We start from the raw sequence: 17877 nt of genomic DNA, 5'->3' as shown, positions 1-17877 counted from the left end.
ACTCTGTAGACCAGGCTGGCCTCGAACTCAGAAATCCGCCTGCCTCTGCCTCCCGAGTGCTGGGATTAAAGGCGTGCGCCACCACGCCCGGCCATCTTCACCATTTTTAAGCACATAGTTTTGATGCCATTAAGCATTTACATATGTAGAACTTGGTGTTTTTAAACCCCAGCCCCTGGTCTGGGGTTAAGCCTCATCATTCTACTTAGTCTCTAGATTACTGTTCTAGGAGTTATTTGTGAGTAGAATCATACAGTGTTCCTATTTCACCAATCATCATGTCCTTCAGGGTCATCCATACAACATATAACTCAATTCCTTTTTCAGGCTAACTAAAATTACATTATGTTAATAAGCCATAACTTGATCATTCATTCATCATGTACATATTTGGGTCTCTCCCTTCCTCCATTGGGCATTGAACCTAGTGTTCTACATGCTAGGCAAGTGTTTTACTTTTGGGCTGCATCTCCTGCTCTTTATGTGTTTCAAGACAATCTTCATAGTTTGTCCAAGATGGCTTTAAACTTGCCCTGTAGCCCAGGAAGACATTGGTTTTGCAATTCCCCCTTGCCATAGCCCCCAAATAGCTGGAATGGTCAACTCCACCTCAGCTGGTGCCTTTAGCAATCGTGGGAGTTAAACCCAGGGCCTTGTATAGCTAAGTAGCTGCTCTGTCATTGATTGTATCTTGTATCTTCAGTGTAAGGAAAGCCTTGAGCTCACTCTGCAGCACGTGCAGCCTTGAACTTTTGATCCTCCTGCTTCAGCCACCTAAGTAGCTGGTTTGACAGGCCTTTGCTACCTGGCCTAGTTGACTTTTTGAATTCCCATGTTCTAAATGAGGCTTTTGCATGTTGCCCGAGGCCACTCTTATCTGGGTCCCTATAATCTCTGCCACACAGTGAGCTATATATAGCACCATCATCTTTGACCCTTGAAGGCCAATCAGGGCCCAGGATGTTATATGTTGCTGAGTCTTCCTCTGTATCCACTTAAGCTCCACCCTCAGCCTTTCCAGACTCAGGACTAATGTGGTAAGTACTTCAGAAGTTTTAGCTCCAGGCCAGACTTTCTAGAACGGCAAAGTCCTGTGTCCATTTGCCAACCAGAGATCTCTACTTGGATGACATTTCCCAGATGACATGCCCAAAGCCCAATTGTCCCCATCACAGGACCTGGCAGCACCGTTCTTCCTGTGGCTCAAGCCAAATCTCTTGGTGTTTTCATCTTGACTCCTCAATCCTGCATCATGTCATCCACAGCCCCTTCTGGTCATGCCAGGAAAGACCCCAATCCAAAGAATCTCCCCAACCTAGCTCCAGTGTCACTGGACAGGTCCAGATGCTGATGCCTAGTCCCTGGTTCATTGCCCCAGCTTACCTCTTATTATCTGTGATCCTAGTGTGCCATTTACTTTTAGATCTTGGAAGGCCACTTGCACTCAAACATACTTCTCTTTTGATCTACCTACCTCAATATCTCAAGTTCAGGGCTTATAGGCATGAGCCATGGTGGTTGGTTTAGAAAAATTCTTAGCCGGGCGTGGTGGCGCACGCCTTTAATCCTAGCACTTGGGAGGCAGAGGCAGGCGAATTTCTGAGTCGAGGCCAGCCTGGTCTACAGAGTGAGTTCCAGGACAGCCAGGGCTACACAGAGAAACCCTGTCTCCAAAAACCAAAAAAAAAAAAAAAAAAAAAAGAAAAATTCTTGGAATAACTCATAGCTACAGCCTTGCTCTGCTGCATTTGTTCCTATAGAACTTACTGTCACCCCATGCTCTTCAGTCTAGGGGATTGAGTTTTCCTTTCCTGCTCTATTTCCAGTTTCTGACATGGTACTAGGTGCAGAATCCCTCAGAATGGGCTTTAGTGAATGCAAGGCTGGAGTTGGAGGAAGGTTCCCACACCTGCATCCCCACCTAATTCCTCTTCCAGAGAAGCAGAAACAGGAGCCAACTTTGGAAAATGAAGTGTTTTTATTGCTATGTTTGCAGTGGCTTTTTTAGCACAGTAAGAATGTCCCCAAAGGCTTGCACCCTTACCCAGCCCCACTTCTCTGGCTTAGTCCAGCTCTGTGTGAAGGAAGCCTTTCTAAGGGCTACTTGGCTGTTTCAGGCTTGATGGGACATAGATGTGGGTTTAAGCTGCTACACGGAAGACTTGAGATGTCAAAAGTACATCAGCCTTTAGCTTGGAGGTGGGAGCCATGCCCAGGATCCCTTTCTCGGGCTTTGTCCATGGGAAATCCCTGCAATCATGCCCAGGGAGTTGGGTGTGGGCAAGTCTGAGCATGTCAGGTGAGCAGACCCAGATTCCCTGGAACAGTGTTACAGCCTTCCATCCCACAGACTTAGAGGCAAAGGACCAGTGTGGGGACACCATTGAGGCTCCCACTTTCCCACTCCAGTCTGGCTGGAGACCATACAGAACATCCATACAACAGACTCATATATATATACTCAACAGCCTGAAGCTTTTGTTTTGCCTATGAAAATTAAGTCTATAAATTCACACTCCTTGGCTAGGGTCAGAGAAGAAAGGTGAGGATGTGAAGAAAAGGAGTGGAAATGTGGAGATGGTGGGGGCTTTTTAGAAATATACAAGCAGAAGTCTCACTCTCAAGTTTTTCTTATAAAATGTGCAAAATATAAGCCTCCTTTGCCCAGAGGCTGTGTTTACTTCTGGTATTCACCTTCACTAAGAGATAAGAGATCTACAGATCTACACATACACACATACATACTCACACACACAGAGAGAGAAGGGGGTGTGCACTCAGACCCAAGCTCACACAATTAATATTGGTGGCAATTGGCGCAGGAACACAAAGTTCCATTGCTGACTGGCTCTCTAGCTTCTAGAATAGGGGTAGGAAGGGTCTAATTCAGCTGCAATATTCACATTGGTTCCACTGTCCCTCTCTTCTCCTCCTGTCCTACCTTATTTTCCCTCCTCTCCTGTTACCCAAGCTGCCACTGTTTCTAGGGCAAAGGTATGTTACAGAGCAGAGCTTGGGAGGCAGGCAGGTGGGCTTGGCAAGGCTAGGAGATGGGTCCTGGGCACTGGGAAGAAGGAGAGGAGGTAGGGCCTGGAAGCAATGCAAATACCAGCTTAGTTGTGGGGTGGGGAGGAGAGGCATCTATTTTTGGTGGGTTGTGATATTTTTGGCGTTTTATTAAAAATGGAAAAAGTTATTTTTGTTAGCACTCATGGTGCTCCCTCCCCTCCCCCAGGCAGACCCCCAAACTGTCAAGGAAAGGCAAGCCCCCAGAGGGATGAGTGGGGGCTAAAGTTGGGGCTGCTATGGCTACCAAAGGATGAGCTGGTGATGTGAGCTGGGGGTGCCTGTTACATGACACTCTCCACCACGACGACCTTGCTGCTCTCGGACACGGGAGTCAGGGTGGTCAGGCCCCTGACATCTGCATCCTGAGCTCTGTATTCCAAGTGATGGAGGCCCCAGATAGGCTGGGTCAGGTGCTGCCATCGCTGTGGGAGAGGAGGGCATGTTGAACTTCCCATGGCTCACATGCAACTGCTTCCACTCTCTAGCTCCTATCTGCTGCCAAGGCAGGTGTGCCTCCCTGTAGTGGGTTAAGTTGTCCTTGTGTGGAGCCAGGGAAGTGAGAGGTGGGTCTTGCCTCCTTGCTGCTACATGAGGTCATAATGGGTTAGCTTTCCTTCCATCTATTGCCCCCTCCAGTCTGAGCTGGCCATGCTTACGAGCAATGGTCTGTTCCTTTGAGGAACAAGTTAGGTAGGGACCTTACCTCTGCCATGGTTCCTTTTGCCCTGAGGAGACAGCCCAGGAGGTGGAGGGGTACACATAGCATAGAAGAGAGTGCAAAGGCCCAGCCCATAGCTTCACCCCACCATGGGTACACGTAGGTGTTGTTGTAGACCAGTGGCTCGTAGTACACAATGTTGAAGATGAAGATGCCCTGTGGACACAGATGCCTGCGGTCACTGGTGCCTCACTACACCACACCACTTGTCTACTTCCCCAGCCTTACCATGCAGACCAATGGGGTGAAGAAGGACCAGCACCATTTCATCCAGGGGCAAGGTCGGTACCCAATCATACAGGCAATGTCATCCATGAAGCGGTCAGCTCCTGGAACAGGATGAGGTGGACAGGAAGGCTAGAAGTAGAGACCATTTATCCCCATTCCACTCCACAATTTCTAACCCAGCCCTTCATTTTGACTTACCATAAACCCAAGCCACAACTACACACTCCCAAAAGGCTTGCCAAAGCAGTGTAGTGCCACTAGCTGAGTAGTAGTCAAATAGCTGGAAGACGTACATCCCGCCCTGAGGAACAGAGTCAGGTCAGAGAAGCTGGCCCATGGTTGGAAACTGACAGTAACCCACCTTACCCCACTCACATCGGTCACCATGGAGAGATCGATGACAAAGCAGAGGGCGCAGCAGAGAGCAACGGAGATCTCCCTTTGGAAACGGAAGTAGTAGGAGGCCGGGAGGAGATCCAGGAGCCCGGTAATGAAGCCCTCCACACCTACAAACTGTGGCCAGGGTACCTCAGGCCCAGGTCCCCCATGTCCCCATGCACCTCTTGCCTAATGTGCCAAGTCCCCTGACCACCACCATCCCCTACCCCATTCCTGCCCTAGAGCTCCTGCAAACCTGGCTGTCCAAACCGAGCAGCAGCAGCATGAAGAAGAACAAGGCAGCCCAGAGTGGGGCCACAGGCATCAGTGTGACAGCCCGTGGGTAGGCAATGAAGGCTAGACCAGGCCCTGAGTGGAAAGATGCAGGGTGAGACTGGCCCTCAGCACCATCCTGAATATCCTAATGCTCAAGGTCCTCCCTCACCCCCAGATAATAATCAAAATCTGAGGACTGTTTGTGCCTTAGCATGGCTAAACCCATTGAGGTCCTATAGGCATCTCACATCAGAGTTCAGAAAGGCTGTGGTCCTTGGCAGCCCCACCCTGTATTAGCAGGATTCCTGACTCACACTACCGTCCCTGGGCTCCAGCAGCCATGACAGTTGCTGGTTGTCCTGGGGTGACACAACAGAGCTGAAGGAGCATCTCCTTTATTCCTATCTGTAGCACCCAACAAAGAGGATACACGCTGCAGTTCTGGGAGTGGATGACAGGGGGTCCCCAGCTCCAGAGAATTGTTTTGTCTCAGCTGCATAGAGCATCTCAGCTGCATAGAGCTAGCTGAACTCATGTGTCACACACACACACACACACACACACACGCACACACGCACACACGCACAGACGCACGCGCACCCTACATCAGAGTAGTTCTGCTCTGGAGGTTGGCCAAGGTCAGGCAGCTCACCTGATTCTGCCACCTTGGAGATATGCACACCCTGCTCTGTGGCCATGAAGCCCAGGATGGAGAAGACCACAAAGCCAGCAAAGAAGCTGGTCCCGCTGTTGATGAGTGCCAGGATGATGGCATCCCTGAGGGTGGAGGGACAGAATATTCTGGTTTAAGCAGTTCCACTGCTCCAGGGCAGGGCAAGACGGGGCAAGCAGAACAGGGGCGGGTTCCTACTTGTAGCAGTTGTTGTTGAAGCGATTGTAGCTGCCTAGGGCTGTGAGGGCCCCTAGGCCGATGGCATAAGAGAAGAAAATCTGGGTCCCAGCATCTATCCATACCTGGAAGGGATGGGTCAAGAAAAGAGTCACAAGGGACCCTGTTCAACAGGCAGCATCTCCCAACCCTGTTGCCACAAACTACCTTTCCTCACCTGAGGGGACCCTAGCTTTGACCAGTCAGGCTTGAGATAGTAGATGATACCATCCAGGGCTCCAGGCAGCAGCACCCCTCGCACCAGCAGCACAACGAGGACCACGTAGGGGAATGTAGCAGTGAAGTACACAATCTGGGGGGCCAGAGTGCTCAGAGAGGCTCTGGATCCCTGCTCCCCCTTAAGATGCCTCCTGCCTAACTAAGCTTGGTTGGTGGCTGGTTCCCAGCATTACTGTGAGCTCATAACATGGGCAGTCATATCCCCAAATTGCAGTCATGCTCAGAATTTGGATTAGGAAAGCCAGAAGCACTGATTCTATTCCTGAGTGAGGGACTACCCCCAGGGAAGCTAGGAGCCAGGCTGGACCCCAGGCAGCCTCATAGCAGGCTCTAGTTAGCTATATAAAAGGAGGGAAGAAACAGGGCCATAGCATTCCAAGGTGAGGGTCCCTAGGTGTATCTAACATCTACTGAAGGAAAGTTTGTTCCTATGGGGCATGCCTATATGGGGGTTGGAAGGTATGGGGAGTATGGACACAGAAAACCCATGGCAATGTTACATGAATTATAATAACCACATATCCCTCAGAGCCCTGAGGTCCCAAACTCCAGATCATTCTTGGTAGGCTGCTGGGCTCCTTAGCAGTTAGGGACTCTAGCTGGGCAAGAGAAAGACAGAGTTGGGTTTGCAGCTTGGTGTTATTGCTAAAGAGGGAGGGAGGGAGGGAGGGAGGAGGGAGGGAGGGAGGGAGGGAGGGAGAGAGAGAGACACTCAGCATTTAAGGACCCTGCTGTGAAGGAACCTTGATGCACTGGAGTTTGATCCTCCAGGGACCTGACCATGTCCCCTGGTTTAGCAATTTTAATGTGCTGGTTCATCTGTCTCTGTAACCTGAGGAAACCTCTGAAGGAGTCTTCCTTGGGGGCCTGAGGATCACAGAGGTGAGAGTCCCCACAGGTCAGGTTCACCCAGAGTGACAAAATTAACTTAAGCATCTAGCAAAGAGTAGGAAGGAACAGAAGGCGAGGCAGTAGAAGAGGAGGAAATGGAAAGGGCCAGGATGGGCAGCAGACACAGAGAAGGGTTACTGGCTGAAGGGTATTGTTCCTGGAGGTGGAGATTGAGGAAGAATGCCCACCAACAAGTGAGAGCAAAAGGTGAGTTTAGGAACCTGTCCTCTCTGTAGATTTGAGCCTCAGTCTAGTCACCTCCTATTGTCATTGTGTCCCTTGCAGACAAGTACACCTCCCAGGTAATGCTGCCCCCACCCTACAATGCCCCCACTTGTACCTTTCCTGTTGACTTGACCCCCTTCCACACACAGAAGTAGACCAGCACCCAGCAGGCCAGCAGGCACAAGGTCACTTCCCAGTTGAGGGCTCCTGGAACCTCCAGCCCTGTGGAGAGCCTCAATACTTTGTTTCTAGGGTAGAGAAGAAAGGAAGGCACCTGAGGGTCATGTCAGCAAAGGTCACAGTGACTGGGATTTGCTTTGGAGTTGGCAGGTCCTCCCTTTATCACAGCCCTAGGTCCAGGCCCTACCATCAGGTGTCTGGAGGACTACCCTAGGGTCATCATATTTACCCCAACCTTCTACAAATATGCAGTTTCAGCTCTGTAATGAGGTCAACATGAGAAGACAATAGCAAATGTCATGTTGCTATAGGAGCAATGTCTATTCAAGCCCCAAGACTGGCCTAGGCACTCCTGGAGGATGGGGACAGACAAAACCCAGGAGTGGTTGTTTTGCATCCTTGGCCATGTGCACCCAGGGCTTGACCACATATGGAAAGACCAAGGGATGAGGGAGGATAGGCTTGGCCCACAGGCACCTGACTCACTCCCAGAACTCGATGACAGGGGACCGTCGGTCAGCAAGCTGATCACATGTGAGGTTGGCCAGGCTGGCATTGGCACAGTCTTCGTGGCGGAAGATCTCCACACAGTCAGGAGTGTTCCAGGTGTGGCCACATGTAGCCCATGGCAAAGTGGTAGTAAAGGACTTGACCAGGTAATAGAAGCCCCAGGCCAGCACCATGATGTAGTAAGTGTTGCAGTAGAAGACAATCACCATGGAGGCATAGCCCAGACCTGAGGATGAGTGAGTAGTTTTACCCCTTCTGGGCTCCTTTGTGGCCATTTTCCTACCACCCACATCATCTCCCCTTCCAGAGTTGGCATTGATCCCTGATGAGTTCCTGACAGCGTGTTCCCTATGCCTCCATCCCTCCCTCTATCTTCTCCCTCTTTTCATCCTGCCAGAGGCTTCTCCAAGCTTTTAAAGCCCAAGTGTGTGTCCCAACTCTAGGCTACCTTCCCTGTCTATCTCGGGCTAAGATTTGCCATGTTCTTCCACTATCTCTGTGCTTTAGCTCCTCCACCAAGCCCAGAGCTAAAGACAGCTCTTTCCTACCTATGTAGTTACTACATCCTATTGATTGTCCAGCTTCAAATGCTTGCCCCTTCCCAGGTCCCAGTACCACCATGCAGTCACAGAAGGCAAGTCTCTACCCCATGTTACCCAGTAGCCTCTACTATACATAAGCTGAGAGAGCTTTCTAGTAACCCAAGGAAGTGTGGAAAATACTCATCCCCTCAGAGGACAACCTTGGCAAATTGCTTCACCCCTTTGTGTCCAGCTTCTTCAAGGACAGTAGTAGGACCTCTGAGGTGAGTCAAGTGCGTCCGTCCAACAGGTCCTGTCCCTACGCCGTTTCTGTTGCATTCTTTCCCTTAAGCAAGCCTGTCCCCTAGTTCCTGACTCTTCAAATTAATTGTGTGATCTAGGATCCTGCAGACTCTCTCCTAAGCTCAGGGGGGTATTACCTACCCCAAGTCTAGTGCTCATTGAAGAAATCAAAAGACTTCTTCAAGTGGGTCACAGCCATACTGTGTTCCCTGGCCCTCATCCCAATAATTGAAAAATGGAGAATTGAGAGTTGGCCCATGGTGGCTCACCTTTGAATAGGGGACAGATGTTCCAGACATTGATGCTGCCGGCCTTCATGAACTGGCCCAATGAGATTTCCAGGAAGAAAATGGGGATTCCTCCAACCAGGGCAATCAGGACATAGGGAATAAGGAACACACCTGGAAGAAGAGGAAGTGTGGAGTGGGCTCAGGATGCTTCCAAATCACCTCCTGCAGCAGGAGGGGGCTTAACCCAAACCCATCAGCCAAGCTGTCTAGGCCTCACACCAGCCCAGACTCCAGAAGTCCTAGAAGGCCCAGACAGAGCCCCAGCTTCAGCTTGCACCCCAGTCCCATGACTTCCCACTGAGTGAATCAGCACAAGGGTGGCCACTGACTCAGAGGCTCAACGTGAACAATCCCAGCAGATGAGCTCTAGGTCTGTTGAGAGGAGGCACAGCAGCAGTGTCTAGCCAGTATTCCCTATACCATGGGGGAGCCCTTGGCTCACTGAGTTCTGAGCCTATAGACACCTAGGGTGACATAGCAGGTATTGAAAACACACAGACTTATGCATACAGGCCATCTCTTGTGCCACAGTTCTTTTTGGCAGGCAGCAGAACAGGAAGGAATGGCCAAGGTTTGTTCATATGTGCCAGGCTGGGTGCTCAGGCTTGGGGGCTTGTCAAACGGCAGTGAGCCCAACTACCCTGTACTTTGTAATCATGAGAGTCCCAGGAGGAAGCTGGGTGGGTGGCAATTCTCTGCTTATGGGGGTATTGATGCAGGACAAAGAGAGACAAATCAAGGAAAGGGGCTGAGACAGTATTCCAGCAATTATGTGGAGTGGTAGGAAGGAGGGGAGAGCTGAGCAGCTGCAGTTTTGACCTATTCCTCTTTACTGCTCTCTAGGACCCTATCTGCATAGGATCAGCTTTCTCTGCTACTCAGCGACAGAGTTAATTGCAGTTTACTGGGCTCCTGCTCCCAGCATCCTTCCTGTGTGTGACCTTGGACAGAGGCCTCCACTCTGGGACTCAGTTTCCCACCAATCACCCAGCTGCTTCAGTTCTCCAGAAATCCAGTGCTGCTTTGTAGTCCCAGGACAGACAAGCACCCACTACTGTTGCTAAGCTGGGCTTAGGCAACTGAGCATGGGATGTGCATGCAGCCTGTCTAGTGGCGGCGCCAGGCGGGCCAGGCCGCAGACATCCCAAGCCTGGCTCAAGCACCCAGTGTTCCAAGCCTGGGCCAGAGGGGAGGGGAGAGGAGAAAAGGGAGAAGAGGGAGGGTAGGAGAGTGTGGGGGAGGGACAGAGTGGCCCATTGTGTGTGTGTACGTACTCCTATGTGTACACGTGGGGGGGTCCACACAATGTGTCACTTGTGTGCCTGACCCATGAGGACAACTAGGGCTCCTCACCTCCTAGAGCCCCCTCCATTGGGGGGCAGGGCTTCCCTTCCCACCTCAGTGGCCAATCACTCCCAGTTTGGACTGGAAGTCTGGGAGGCAGCCCCTCAGTTCATCTGGAAGCTACCCTTGATTGCCTCCCTTCCACACTGCCAGGCACATGACCGGTGAGGGGGGTGGAGGCCGCTGTGCTGGGTCACAGAACGCTTGGTTGGTGAGGGGGCACCATGGCCTCCACCCGCTTTGGGCGGGCCTCCCTACACTCTGGACTTTGCCCCACTGCTCTGGTGGGCCTGTGGCAGGCTGGGGTTGGAACTGGTCGCTGATGAAAAGCCAGGATGCTCAGGGGCAGGGCACTCACCTCCGCCGTTCTTGTAGCACAGGTAGGGGAAGCGCCACACGTTACCGAGGCCCACGGCGAAGCCCACGCACGACATGATGAAGTCCATCTGGCGTGTCCAAGTCTCTCGCGGTGGTACTGCAAGGCGGCCGCCAGGCGCCCCCAGGCCCGCAGGGCCATCGCCCTTGGCTGGGGCACCGTCGGGCCCGGGCACGATGAGAGGACCCTTCTTCTCGTCACCAGACACGCTATAGATACCGTTTTCAGCGCTCTTTTTCGCCATGGCCCCAGCGGGGCCGTGAGGCCGGGCCGGGGGTCGCGGCGCCTCGAGGGTGGCGGGCGGGCGAGGGGGCTCCGGTGGCACCTGAAGAGAGGGCCCCGAAAGCGCGGGCCCGCCCGGGGGCCTCGGGGGCGGCCGGGCCGGGGGACGGGGCGACGGGTGGGCGGGAGGGGTGCGGGACGGCGGGGGCGGCGCAGTCAGAAGCAGTCCACGAAGCACTTGAAAGTGAGCCTGAAGAATCTCATGTGTGTCGGGGGCCCGGGAGCGCGCGGGCGGCGGTGGAGCCTGGCCGGGCGGCGGCGGCGGCGGCTCCCGAGACTCCTGCCCGCGGCTCGGGCGGCGGTGGCGGCTGCAGCGAGGACTGCTCGCCCTGCCGGAGGCTCACCCTAGCGCGTCGCGGGTGGCATCGGAAGCCCACTGTCTGCAAGCGGCGGCCGGAGCAAGGGGCCTGAGGCCCGCGGCCCCGGCCCAGCCCCAAGTGGCTGTCCTGTTCGCTCGCGGCTCTCCTGGCGCTGGCAGCTCCGGTGGTCCCGGGTACGACTAGCCCCCTCCTTCCCGGCGGCGGCGGCTACAGCCGCTCTCCCGGCCGCGGCGGACTCAAAGACTCGCCTTGGCACTCCAACTGTCCCTCTCTTTCCCGACGCGACCCGCTGCTGCTTAAGAACCAACTCCCGGTGATGTCACTGTCGCCCCACCCCCACGACCCGACCGCTCCCCCCTCCCCCTCCATCCCGCCCTCCCTGTCACTCCGCCTACCTCCTCCTCTAGAGGAGACGCTGCTCCAGTTGGGAGCAGGATGGCTGCTACCTGGGGCGCTGGCCAGCACTTCTTTTCGTGGGCCGAGCAGCCATTCGTTCCAGGATCACCTGGTTCAGGTCGGGTCAAAGTCCCCTCAGATTTTTCTGAACCACCAGGAAAACGGAGTCTCTAGTTGACCTCCAGACATCCTTAGTCCTTCTCCCTTCTCTCCACTCATTTTAGCCTGGAATCTCGTTTCCCGGTGGACCATCCTTCACCAAGGTTCGTCCAGCCTGCCTAATGTTTCCTCTTCACTTCCCAATTAGGACCTAGGGAGAGTTGGATATCCAGGTGCAAAGTGTCTTGGTCCCTGCACCAAAGTAAGTGCCCTGTGCGATTGCCTTCTGAAGGACTGTCCCTGCGCTGGCCTGGAGTGTGTGGGGGGAATCGTCCTCCAAGAGTTCTGTGGAACTTTGCCAGAAGCACTGAGCTGTCTCAAGACATTTAGGCCTCCCAAAGATACAGCCTGGAGGCTGAGGGTCATGGTATCAGCTTTGTGTCTGATCAATTTCTATTTGTCTCCAGAGTGGGCAAAGGGTAGCTTGCTTGGTCGAAGATCAGAGTTACAATTTGTCACCAAGGTACAGAAGGGGGACTCCATGATAACTCACCTTTTGCCACCTTTTGTCCACCTTTTGCCTGATGTGGGGGTGGGTAGGGCTTGTGATCTATAGATACTGGGGTAAGAATAGGGTGAGGCTGCCCCCTGGTGCCTGGTAGATGTACAGACCCTCCCTCTAAGTTCAGTAACCTGCCTGCTCAGGGACTTCTAGGCCTCTTTATCAGCAGAGCAGCTTCTTGGGAATTTTCCAAGGCCAACACTAGCCTGGGGTGGACTAGATAGGTGAGGCGTGCCCATTTCAATCCCAAACTCCTTGATCTGATCAGACACCAAAGTCCCCAGATGGCTCATCCCATCATGCTAAGCCGGCAGCCATCCGGCAGCTTTAGAAAGAAAAGCAGTTCCAGCCAGAGCCAGATTGAGCCTGATAGGTGAGGGAAGAAGGAGGGGCAGCATCTCCACCCAGGCTAGCAGGAAGATCTCTCTCTCTCTCTCTCTCTCTCTCTCTCTCTCTCTCTGTGTGTGTGTGTGTGTGTGTGTGTGTATTTGCTTGCTCATCACAGAACCCTAACTTGAGCCATGTTTGTTCCAGCATGGGACCAAAGTCCTCCTGGAGAAACAAAGGCCATAGAAGAGTTACTCATAGTTAATCATAGCACATATATCCTGGAAGATCTGGAGGCATCCAAGGAACAAGGAAAGGGGTTATTTAAGAGAAGAAAGAAGAGGATCCCAAGGAATAGGCACAAAGGACTCCATTGCAGTATAAAGATCTGCAAAGGAAAAGGAGCTGCTGCAAGTTATCTGGATGAGGTTGGGCAGAGTCCAGTCAATAACAGGAAAATCAGGCTGTAGAAGTGGGAACTGGGTATGGGTACTATTGGGAATTTAAGATCCTGTTTGTCAGTGCCAGGCGTGGTGCTTTAATCCCAGCACTTGGGAGGCAGAGGCAGGTGGATTTCTGAGTTCGAGGCCAGCCTGGTCTACAGAGTGAGCTCCAGGACAACCGGGGGCCAAACAAAAACACCCTGGTCAAAAAAAAAAAAAAAAAAAAAAAAAAAAAAAAACGAGCCTGCTTGTCCAGGGAGCTGGAATGGGAAACAAAGAACATAGTAGCCTGAGAAACATGTGGGTGAGCTGATGGCACTTTGAGGAGATGGTCACTGCTGTGTGTGGGGAGGTTTGGAGTTCAGGAAGTCAAGACTGGCTGTGAGAGTGAGTGCATCCCTCCATCCTGGGCCTGTGATGAGCATCTGGCATGCGCCAACCCCAGATACAGGAACATAAGGAAGTAGTACCATCTCCACGTAGGCACAAAGAGGTACTTTAAGGTACCAGTCACCCACACTGAGGCACCTGGGACTGCCACTGCTTTTCTGGGCTCAGAAGGTAGCCAGAGTGGAGGCAACTGGGAAACAGAAATCAAAGGTCATTGAGGATAACCAATGTGACCTTGAGGATTCCTGGGCCTTTACATCTCAGGGGCATAAGTTTGACAGGTCTCAAGACCTGATTCCATGGGATTCCACTTATCTCCTTCCAGTTCCCCCGCCTCCTCCCAGTCTGTGGGTTACCCTAGATTCCCTGCAGCCAGTCTTTCCTGCAGCAGTTTTCTTACCTACCTCATTCTCTTAGGGCCTGAACCTCTCCATACTCTAATGACTAGCCCCAGGCTTAGGTCACATGTTATGGTTTGTATATGCTATGTCAAGAGAGTGGCACTATTACAAGTTGTGGCCTTATAGGAGTAGGTGTGTCACTGTGGGCATGGGCTTTAAGAGCCTCATCCTAGAAGTCAGTATAACAGCCTTCAGATGAAGATGTAGAACTCTCAGCTTCTCCTGCACCATGTCTGCCTGGATGCTGCCATACTCCCACCTTGATGATAATGGACTGAGCTTCTGATCCTGTAAGCCAGCTCCAATTAACTGTTGTCCTTATAAGAGTTGCCTTGGTGATGGTGTCTGTCCACAGCAGTAAAACCCTAACTAAGACATTGCACTTGCCCATCGACATCCTGCATCCATGTTGATTCTATTTCTTTACTGACTTTCAGTTGATGGTCAGGAGGCTAAAGAAGGAGGTATTGTAAATGACTGCCCTAATAGCTACCCATGAGCCATTTCCCAAGAAGCTAAAAAACAAAGTCAAACAGCCTCTGTGCCTGTGGTGTGTGTTCCAACCCAGATAACTGTGGAAGTGTGTGCACTGATGGGGACAGTTTGTGTGTCTAGGGACAGTTCCTAGGAGATGTGGAGCACTAGGGGGAACAAAGGCATTGGACTTTCCGATGCTGGGCAGGCTCTCTCCAGGGCGTGCTCCTGCTGGGGTGTCAGAGAAAGTGTAGTTGCTAGGAAGGAGCATGCTGGGACTCCCCAGGATCCCAGCTGATAGCTATTGGCTCTTCCCAACTAGCACTCATGAAGGCATTAAACCTGTACTGAGAACATCCATCTAGGAGTTGGAGTGGAAGCTGAGAACAGGCTGGGGTGAAGGCAGCAAGCTGGGAGAGTGCTGCCACAGGACCCATGGTGATGGAGGATGGCAAGCAAGACTAAGGTTGGACCCAGTGTCTGCCCAGACCTGAGGTAGTCATGGACTGGGAGAAGGCTGGATGGAGGTCATCACCCTCCAATGATTCTGTAAGAAGCTAGGCAACTGAAGGCATGGCTGGAACACCTCCTATTCTGGAGGTTCAGCACAATAAGCTTTAGAATTAGAATGAGCTGGGAACAAAGGGAAAGCTGGGCAGGGCTTTGTACTTTCAACTCCTGAGCCAGCAGGTAAGGGGAACAAATGGGGTGGAGTCAAGATTCATGGAGCTGGGGTGCAGTAGCAGAAGCCTGGGGACTGCTGAAAGGCAGAAGTCCTCTTCCCAGCACAGACTACACCCACACAGACAATCTGAAAGGATTAATGTTTTATGTTTTCATATAAACTTTTTATATTAGACTGCACTTTATTATTTTTTTTTTCGAGACAGGGTTTCTCTGTATAGCTCTGGCTGTCCTAGAACTCACTCTGTAGACCAGGCTGGCCTCAAACTCAGAAATCCATCTGTCTCTGCCTCCTAAGTGCTGGGATTAAAGGTGTGCGCCACCACACCCAGCTTTTGTTTGTTTGTTTGTTTTGTTTTGTTTTTGTTGGGTGTTTTTTGTTTTTGTTTTTTGAGACAGGGTTTCTCTGTGTAGCCCTGGCTGTCCTGGAACTCACTCTGTAGACCAGGCTGGCCTCAAACTCAGAAATCCATCTGTCTCTGCCTCCTAAGTGCTGGGATTAAAGGTGTGCGCCACCACACCCAGCTTTTGTTTGTTTGTTTGTTTTGTTTTGTTTTTGTTGGGTGTTTTTTGTTTTTGTTTTTTGAGACAGGGTTTCTCTGTGTAGCCCTGGCTGTCCTGGAACTCACTCTGTAGACCAGGCTGGCCTCTAACTCAGAAATCCGCCTGCCTCTGCCTCCCGAGTGCTGGGATTAAAGGAGTGCGCCACCACGCCCCGCATGACTGCATTTTATATTGAAGACTTAGTTTTCCTTTTTGGGGAAGCACATGGTGGGATAGTGGCTGGCCTTGAATTTAGATAGAACTTCCTGAGTGCTGAGATTACAGGTGAGAGTCACCACATTCAGGCTTAGAGAAAAAAATTTCCAATGTTTTGAGACAAGATCTTAGTCCAGGCTATCTTAAACCCAGTATATAGCTAAGGATGACTTTGTTCTTTTGATATTACTGTCTTCATCTCTAGAATGCTAGGATTCCAGATGCAGGATATTATATTCAGATTAAACCCTTTTAGATTTGCAGAAAAATAGCTGAGATAGTAGTAAGCATTCCAACATCCCTTCTGCCATATCATGAAAACACTTTATTTTTTTATTGGATATTTTCTTTATTTACATTTCAAATATTTCCCCTTTCCAGGTCTCCCTTTAGGAACCCCTTATTCCCTCCCCCTCCCCCTGCCTCTATGAGGGTGCTCCCCCATCCACCCACCCACTCCTGCCTTCCTGCCCTGGCATTCCCCTACACTGGGACATTGAACACCCTCAGGCCCAAGGACCTCTTCTCCCATTGATGTCCAACAAGGCCATCCTCTGCCACATATGTGGCCAGCGCCATGGGTCCCTCCATGTGTACCCTTTGTTTGGTGGTCCAGTCCCCAGGAGCTCTGGGGGAATGGTCTTGCCTGTTGACACTGTTGCTCCCTCCATGGGACTGCAACCCCCTCAGCTCCTTTAGTTCCATCTCCAACTCCTCCATCGGGGATGAGCTCAGTCCAATGGTTGGTTGTGAGGTTCTCTGTATGTCAAGCATAGCAGAGTTTCTCAGGACAGCCATATCAGGCTTCCATCAGCAAGCATTTCCAGACATCCACAATAACATCCCAGAGATGCAGGGATGGTTCAATGTACATAAATCCATCAACATAATCCATTATGTAAACAAACTCAAAAGAAAAAAAACCCACATGATCATCTCATTAGATGCTAAAAAAGCATTTGACAAAATTCAACATCCCTTCATGTTAAAAGTCTTAGAAAGATGAGGAATTCAAGGCCCATACCTAAACATAGTAAAAGCAGTATACAGCAAACCAGTAGCCAACATCAAACTAAATGGAGAGAAACTTGAAGCAATCCCAATAAAATCAGGGACTAGACAAGGCTGCCCACTTTCTCCCTACCTATTCAATATAGTACTTGAATTCCTAGCCAGAGTAATTAGACAACAAAAAGAGAACAAAGGGATACAAATTGGAAAGGAAGAAGTCAAAATATCACAAAAACGCTTATGGTACACTTATTCCAATTAGTGAGTCAATAGAGGTCCGCTATCAAGTTTGTCCAGTTTATTTGGCTTTCTGCAGCATTTCTCTAAAGTCTCTTTGTTGTCCCAAGATCCCATCCAGGATACAACATTGACTTTGTCTATCATGATCACTGTGACTATGAGGAGTGCTTTGTTTTGATGACTCTGGCATTTCTGAGGAAAGCTGATGAAGGTAGAATACTAGCTAGGCCTTAGGTGTTTGTAAGACCATGCTCATCCATCCTTTGGGGTATCAGTACTTAGAGCACCATTGGCCAATGTTGACAATGGCTATCTCATGGAGATGTGTCAGATTCTCACTCATCAAAAGGACCCTTTCTCTTTCCACACTGCACTCTTTACAAGGAAAGTATCATGTCCTTTTCCCTGGGGCTATGTCAGTCACTTGCCATGTCGTGAGGCAGAACACCATGGCAAGGGAGCATGGCAACCCCATTTTGACCAGAAAGCCACAAGAAGAGGTCCTCAACATTGTCTTCAAAGATACAGCTCAGAGACCTTACTTCCTGTCACTAAACCCTACCTTCTAAGGGTTCCACCCCTGTCCAGAGCACTATAGGCTAGGACCAAGACTTTAATCCATAGCATTTGATAGACAGTTAACACAAACTGTAACATATAGGAGCCGCTCTGGTGAATATGTTGCATTCTTCCTCACAGCCGTTTTATTTATTCTCTGATATTTATTTATTAGTTATTAAATGATTTATTACAGTCTATTGTTGGTGGTGCTGTTTTGATATAGGGCCTTCCTGTGTAGCTTTGGCTGTCCTAGAACTTACTATATAAACCAGGCTGGCCTCAAACTCACAGAGATCTTCCTATCTCTGCCTCCCCAGCACTGTTATTAAAGGTGTGTGCCACCACATCTGGCTCTCACTTGTTATTTTGAAACAGGGTCTTAACTATACAGCCCTAGCTAATCTGGAACTTGACATGTAGACCAGGTTGGTCTCAAGCTTCAATCTTTGAATGTTTCCTCTGTTTTTCTTTTTTCTCTTTTTCAGTCTGG

At 50.9% G+C, this 17877-nt stretch overlaps 1 protein-coding gene across 2 annotated transcripts; it reads right to left on the bottom strand.

Moving 5' to 3' along the window:
• Nucleotides 1-1959: 1959 nt before the first annotated feature.
• On the bottom strand, nucleotides 1960-11335 carry Slc6a8 (solute carrier family 6 member 8). 2 transcript variants are annotated; one of them, XM_021153139.2, is made up of 13 exons: nucleotides 10421-11335; nucleotides 8698-8829; nucleotides 7581-7830; nucleotides 7030-7162; nucleotides 5737-5871; nucleotides 5541-5644; nucleotides 5322-5446; nucleotides 4650-4762; nucleotides 4391-4528; nucleotides 4214-4316; nucleotides 4016-4116; nucleotides 3773-3943; nucleotides 1960-3491 (listed from the first exon to the last, which is right to left on the bottom strand). In XM_021153139.2, the coding sequence occupies exons 1-13, from the start codon at nucleotides 10680-10682 to the stop codon at nucleotides 3351-3353; spliced, it is 1908 nt and encodes a 635-aa protein (XP_021008798.1). In that variant the 5' UTR covers nucleotides 10683-11335; the 3' UTR covers nucleotides 1960-3350. The 2 variants fall into 2 exon arrangements, with proteins under 2 accessions (XP_021008798.1, XP_029329302.1); XM_029473442.1 differs by lacking the exon at nucleotides 5737-5871 and having other exon boundaries at nucleotides 10421-10781.
• Between the last annotated feature and the right edge of the window lie 6542 nt (nucleotides 11336-17877).

Source organism: Mus caroli, chromosome X (assembly GCF_900094665.2).
Source record: "Mus caroli chromosome X, CAROLI_EIJ_v1.1, whole genome shotgun sequence".
NCBI lineage: Eukaryota > Metazoa > Chordata > Mammalia > Rodentia > Muridae > Mus > Mus caroli.
The sequence above is the reverse complement of the archived record's forward strand: the minus strand, read 5'-3'. Positions and strand labels throughout refer to the sequence as shown.